At 48.1% G+C, this 7,210-nt stretch overlaps 1 protein-coding gene across 1 annotated transcript in view; it reads left to right on the top strand.

The window, feature by feature from the left end:
- The first annotated feature begins 5,276 nt into the window (after positions 1 to 5,276).
- EFCC1 (EF-hand and coiled-coil domain containing 1) overlaps positions 5,277 to 7,210 on the top strand; it is a 64,131-nt gene continuing 62,197 nt past the window's right edge. The window contains 2 exon segments of the mRNA XM_077924852.1: positions 5,277 to 5,359; positions 5,361 to 6,185. Coding sequence (XP_077780978.1) covers positions 5,309 to 5,359; positions 5,361 to 6,185 — 876 coding nt within the window. The 5' untranslated portion in view covers positions 5,277 to 5,308.

Genomic DNA, 7,210 nt, shown 5'->3' with positions numbered 1-7,210 from the left:
GCAGAAAAACAGATGTAACTTTACACAGTATTTGGTGGAAAAATTAAAATCAGCGAGGCTTTTCTACTTATTTTTCCTTTTCATATTTAATTATTAATCAAAGGAATATATTTGACTCAACCTAAAAATGTTGTACAAATCAAGTCAATACAAAAAAGATGTACAGCCTCCTTAGAGAATTGTTCAGTGTGACCTGGACTTTTGTCAGTACAGCCTATTTCCATTTCCTTCCTTGTATCTGCCAACCCAGCCTTTGCAGTTTTCATGGAGAGTCCTTCTCACGGACCCATCAATGGGTAGGGCCCATTAGTCCTTAGGGTCTTTTGGCGGTTCACTTGCTTCTCTCCAAGTCTCCTTCACTTTTCTGCATCAGCTTAAGACACATCTCTTTTACCTCCATTGCTTATTTCCTTTATTACTGGATATTGTGGCTTTAATAGTGTTGAGAGCTATTTGAATGGGATCCTATAGAACAAAAAGCGCTTTAAAATATAATACATAAATGAATGCTGCAGAATAGCTTAGTGTTATGGGCCACCCAATCTCTGTTGAGCATTTTGGGATTCCAGGGGTCTTGGGCTGTGTTTCCTTCAGAAATTGGGCACAGTGGAGACAACAGTGTCTTTCAGCTACAGTGGTGCCTCGCAAGACGAAATTAATTCGTTCCGCGAGTTTTGTCATCTTGCAGTTTTTTTCGTCTTGCGAAGCACGGTGTCGGGAAAGTTTTGGAAAAGCTTCAAAAATCACCAAAGTCTTTAAAAACCTCAAAAAAGGCTACCACACCACGTGCTATGAGTTGCTCCTCGAAGTCAAGTCGCAACTGTATTAACGGTGTTAAGAAAAAGGAAACAAACTTGCAAGACGTTTCCGTCTTGCAAAGCAAGCCCATAGGGAAAATCGTCTTGCGAAGCAGCTCAAAAAACAAAAAACCCTTTCGTCTAGCGAGTTTTTTGTCTTGCGAGGCATTCGTCTTGCGAGGTACCACTGTATATGGTTCTAATTACACATACATACAGGTGAGTCTACTGTGGAGAGACTTCAGAGCATTTACATCTCAGAAGGACTTGCTTCCTGTTGATGTGAGACAATATTATCTTTTGCAGAGTCTGACCACAATAGATAATAATGGGTGCAAAAAGGGGACCCAAGCTTCCCACTTACTGAGCTATGCAATAGGCAAACAGACAATGGGCCCATTTTCCAGATGGATAGACACACAGCTGGCCCAACCATTAGACAGAGTAAAGCAATCACTTCAGGTAGCTGATTCTTGGTGTCCTGAAAGGGCAACAGACTGTTGGTTATTACAGTATTTTGTTATGGTATTTTCACTGCCAAGGATGGGAAGAGAGACACTTTTGATGTTTTCTACCTTAGGTGTCAAAGCAGCTTGACCTGTATTGGGGTGGGATGAGGTAGGAGGCATCATTTACTGCCTTTCCTTGGACACCAAAACGTATTAGGCCAACCCTGGCTGGAAGGATAAAGGTAAAGGTACCCCTGCCCGTACGGGCCAGTCTTGACAGACTCTAGGGTTGTGCGCCCATCTCACTCAAGAGGCCGGGGGCCAGCGCTGTCCGGAGACACTTCCGGGTCATGTGGCCAGCGTGACATTGCTGCTCTGGTGAGCCAGAGCCGCACACGGAAACGCCGTTTACCTTCCTGCTAGTAAGCGGTCCCTATTTATCTACTTGCACCCGGGGGTGCTTTCGTACTGCTAGGTTGGCAGGCGCTGGGACCGAGCAACGGGAACGCACCCCGCCGCAGGGATTCGAACCGCCGACCTTTCAATCGGCAAGCCCTAGGCGCTGAGGCTTTTACCCACAGCGCCACCCGCCAGCTAGAAGGATAGATAGGCCATATAACACAGAACTGAGAAGACCTTTGCTTCAGGCTGTAGTTCACTAGAAGAACATAGGCTTAAAATAGTCCAAGTGCTCAATCACTGGCTTTTGCACCACAGGCAAAAAAAGCCAGATAGCCTTGAAGCAGTACCTTGGCTTTGATCCTAAAAGAAAGTTTATACTTGTATCACCAGCAATTAATTATTGTTGTCTACAAGCAAAAGATGGCCATGCCTCTATGCCTAATCTGGCTCCCAAGGTTGCTGCGGGGATTAAATGAGGGAGAAGAACCAGGTGTATCACCTTAAGCTCCCTGGAGAAACAGGTGAAGTATAAATGCAGTAGAGTAAAGAAATTTCCAGTTCAGAGTGATGTCACCCTATCAAGCACACCATGAATGGGTATGGGATACTTGCTAACCTGGTCCCCTTTACACTACATCATAATTCCATCCTTCACTAGATCTTCATGCACTGGCACATGGTTCTGGCATTGTGTTCCCGCACTGCATAAAACTAGTGATATAGTAACACACTGCTGCCATAAATCCACTACATGTTTGGTTGTTCCCTTGTCATCAGGGATTTAGTAGTAACATTTCCACCCAGTGAATGTAACATGCAGATAGAAATCTGTTAGGAAGATGTTACTAGCATTTCCTTTCAGTTTATGGTCCTGTCAACCTACAGGACTCAAGTGCATATGGGAACACAAGGAATTACTCCTGCCATTTTGAGCTGCTGGGGAACTAATGGAGTGGGTGAGCCTAAAAAGTGCTTATGTTATGAATGTGCACATTTCATCATATGAATAGCCAGAAATCTGAATTTTATTGAAGCAGACAGGTCAATGGGCTCCTTTGTTCCTCAGAAACAGTTTGCTGTGGATATTCCCAGACAGATGAAATTAAGTAACTATCCTCAACTCGCTGTGAAAGGACAGTCATTTTAATCAGCAAACATTTATTATACCATAAGCTGCCTGTCCTAATTGGGACGGGAAGCTCAATTTATTGCAACTACTCATGTGAAAGAAAGGGGACAGTTTTAAAATCTGTACAAGCACAACACACATGCTTTCAACCACTTTATGCTTTGCCAAACATTTTGTAGGGTTAAGGGGCAAGTTACTTCATCAGTGAAATATTTCTGCCTTCACAGCTTTTTCAAAAACATGTTGATTTGAAGCAAGGTACTTTTAATTATATGCTGTGGTGGAGTAAATAAACATATTTTAGAAGTTATAACCAGCAAATCGTAAGATGCATAATTATTTTTAACCAGAAGCCCATGAAATCCACAACATAGTGCCGAAGAACTGCAGCAAGAAACAACAGTGTGACAGCAAGATGTTTTAAAGTGTTTGGCTACGTGTAAACATCTGAAAGCCTGTCTCCATCCCTACCAACCTTCGGGTACTGATATTTCCAGGGGTGGGGGCTCTCTTGGTAGTTTCACCACTCTCAGAAGTGCTGGGAAGTGCCTGGAGAGCACTTTTCCTGTGGCTGCCCCTAAATTGCTGAACTCTCTTCCCAAAGAGGTGTGTCTAGCATCCTCCTTGCAAAGCTGAAGATGCATTTATTTACCCTGGCCTGTGACAGTTAAAGTAATTTGTTTAGTTGGACCCACCCCTTTTATACGGTTCTGTTCCATCTGGCACTGTTTTACATGTTTTATTATGGCAACGGTGTTACCAGTTTTTATAATTATACACTCTGTTGTTGAATCCTATCTGGGAATTTATGGTGAAGAGCAGGTAACAAATAAATAAATGCCCAAGTAGTTTCGTTGTCTTCCGGGAGTCAGTTCAGCTTTGTGAAATGTTAAACATACAGTGCAATCCTATGCATGTCTACTCCAAAGAGAGTCCCCTTAGGTCCACTGAGCTTGACTGCCATGTAAGGTAAAGGTAAAGGTACCCCTGCCCGTACGGGCCAGTCTTGCCAGACTCTAGGGTTGTGCGCTCATCTCACTCTATAGGCCGGGAGCCAGCGCTGTCTGCAGACACTTCCGGGTCACGTGGCCAGCGTGACAAAGCTGCATCTGGCGAGCCAGCGCAGCACACGGAACGCCGTTTACCTTCCCGCTGGTAAGCGGTCCCTATTTATCTACTTGCACCCGAAGGTGCTTTTGAACTGCTAGGTTGGCAGGCGCTGGGACCGAACGACGGGAGCGCACCCCGCCGCGGGTATTCGAACCGCCGACCTTTCGATTGGCAAGTCCTAGGCGCTGAGGCTTTAACCCACAGCGCCACCCATGTCCCCTGACTGCCATGTAGGTGATTGTATATATGACTGTCGCCTTATGTGCCTTGAAAAATGGGCCCGTAACATTTCTGTTCCTAGTGACAGCTTAATTATTGAAACTTTATGAAGTTAGAAATGAACACTGAGACCAGCGCAAATGCAATAAAATAATAATTAAATAATGAGCTATTTGCTGACAAAACCCAGGAATGAATAAGCTGAGTCATTTACTTTCATCCTTCAGCAAAAACATAGTTGAATTTATTACTGTTGCTCTTGAGTGGTGCTACTATAACAAAAGTTCTGTAAACGCTCCCATTCTAAAGTCCTGTTTCTGAAGATTAATTCTACTGAAACAAATTGCTTCAGGTTGACAATAGTGGGAATGTTTTCAGAATGAATAGGCTATTTTAAACGCTCAGCTAATTAGGAGACTGAGATTTACCAGTTTCAAGTGCATTTTTAAATTGCCTGATCACTATTTATTTTTCCAATTGCATTTGGCTGGCCTTGGTGTTAATTTCTAACTTCACCCCCCCCCCAAAAAAAAAAAGAATGAAGGGGGAGGTATTTCACGCAGAAGTACAGATGTGGGAAGATCCGAAAACTGCTGTCAGTCTCATGTGCAAAAAGTTTGCAGAGTTTATTGATCTGAATCAGGTGCACGGCAAGCTTCTATGCTTGCAAGTTTAGAGTTATGTGGTGGATACTGCTTTTTAATAATCACAACTCCTTTTTTTATTTGAAAGAAGAACAAACGTTTAGCCAGAAGTATGAAGGGCTCGGCTTGAGTAAACAAGTTGTTTACTGCTAAATACCCGCTTTCTGTGCTGGGGGGGGGAGGTACTTGACTGTAGGAGAAAAAAGTGGTGGGAAGATCCGCAGCTCTTAAATCCAAATTTTTCTGCCCCGACGTGCTTTCTGATATCTGATCCCCCAAGTTTCTCGAGGCTGCTGTTGCTCATGTGATGTTAGTTGGTGTTTTTTTTTTGTTTGTTTGTTTTTTTTTTTGCTTTGCTTTGATGCCTAGCGGTTTTTATCATGCCTAGAGCCGTTTAGCAGGCCGGCAGGCGTGGTGCTGGTTGCTATTATAAACATCCAGCAAAGCAGGAGGGAGGCGCCTTCTCGTTTCGCCGGGGAGGGGCGGAGCGAGGCAGGAGGCGTGGCCCGGGGAGCTCTGCCCGTCCCGAGCCGGGGAACTCGATTGCGAGCGGGAAGCATGGTCGGAGGGAGCGGCGAGCAGAGTTGCGAGGAGGCGGCGGCGGCGGCGCGCCAGGATGGAGCCGTCTGATGGCTGGGATCCCTACGGCCGCCCGGCGCGCCGGACCCAGTGGCTGGTCAGCGCCCTGGCATACCACTACGGGCTGGACCGGGGCGTGGAGAACGAAATCGTGGTGCTGGCCACGGGCTTGGACCAGTACTTGCAAGAGATCTTCCACCACCTGGACTGCGAGGCCGAAGGCAGGATCCCCGGCGAGGACTTCCGCACCCTGTGCGGGGTGCTGGGGCTGCAGGGGGACGGCGGCGGCGACGAGGCGGCCGCCGACCCGGAGGAATGCGCCGGCCTCTGCGAGGACGTCGCCGCGGAGCTGACTTTCCGCCAGTTCCACGCCAAGCTGTGCGGCTACTTCAGCGCCAAGGCCGGCTGCCCCGCCACGGGCCGGGGCGTGGCGGGGGTGGCGCGGCTGCCGGCCGGCAAGGAGAGCGAGCACATCGAGACCCAGATCCGGCTCCGCAGCCCGCTGCGCCGCCGGCGGGAGAAAGAGGCGGGGGCCGGGCGCGGGCCGTCGAGCAAGAAAGAGGGCGGCCGTCGGAGCAGCAGCAGCAGCAGCAGCAACGCCAGGGGGTCTGCTTCCACCTCGTGCACGTCGTCCTCGTCGTCCTCTCCGCCACCTTCTCCCCCCGGGCCCGGCTCGGATCGCCGGCTGCTGCCGTCGGGCTCGTGCTCCCGGGAGTGCTACGAGGAGATCGTGGCCTTGGAGCAGGCGGAGGACCGCATCGTCAAGCTGGAGGACGAGAACGCCAGCCTGCGCGAGCTGGTGGAGGACATGAGGGCGGCTCTGCAAAGCAGCGACGCCCGGTGCTTGGCGCTGCAGGTGAGAGGGCCGGAGGGGGGAGGCTGTCCAAGCGTGGGCCCACTTCGTTGGAATTGTGGGCACGTGCAAAAAAAGAGCCTTTCTCGCAGCACCCTGGAAAGTTTCATCAAATAGTTTTCAGGTAGTTTAAGGACTGTTACATCGTCAGCGCGCGGCCCTCTAGGGCTCTATGGGCGTGGGAAATCTCCCCAGGCCACGCCTTCTCCATAGGCACGCCCACTCAAGGTCACGCCCCAAAGCAGTGTCAAATTCCACCTTCTACTCTGACTTCTCTTCAGATCTTATAGATCACCTTTTACTAATTCCCCCTTTTCTTGAGTGTTTTTACCTGAATGGAATGTGTCCTTGATTCTGAATAATGGTTCTTTTGGTTGCTTGGAGGAAGGAAAGAGATATGGATATGGGGGTGGGTGTAGAAACTAGCCCACCAAACAGAAGTAAACTTTTCATTTCTTGCTTCATGCGCTTTGGTCTCTGGTCCTGCCCAGCACTATCATGTGGCTGCCAGAAGGTTGTCTAGATGGGAAGGAGCCCCTTGATGTGAATGGAGTTCAGAGTTCTGGCACAGGTGGTGGAGCAAATTTGCTTTTTTGTTGCCCAGAGGGCGGGACCTGGAGGGAAAGGCCACCAATTAAAAGAAAATGGATTTTGACTAAACATGAGGAATAACTTTCACTCTGTAGCACTCTCTGTCACTCTCCACAAGTTTTCCTCATCTTCTCCTTCCCCAGCTCAGGAGATGGGTGGTCATAAATATTCACCAAAGTTACTACCAAATCTGACTCTGCTATGCATCAGGTCCTACACCTGCAGACATCTCTGAGAAGGTGTGATCCCACTCTGTGATAACACAAGGCTTTATTAGTGGGAGCCCCCACTTTGTGGAGCTTCCTACCCAGGGAGGGCCCTCTGGCGTCCATGTTTCCTCCTCTTTTTCATATCAAAATCGTCCCGTTTCAAAAAAAATTTTTGTTGTGTGCATGTGTGAGCACACTTTGAATTTGCTTTAAAAAAGACCCACTGTG

Source organism: Podarcis muralis, chromosome 2 (genome assembly GCF_964188315.1).
Source record: "Podarcis muralis chromosome 2, rPodMur119.hap1.1, whole genome shotgun sequence".
Classification (NCBI taxonomy): domain Eukaryota; kingdom Metazoa; phylum Chordata; class Lepidosauria; order Squamata; family Lacertidae; genus Podarcis; species Podarcis muralis.
Note: the sequence above shows the minus strand (reverse complement) of the source record. Positions and strands in the feature narration are given on the sequence as shown.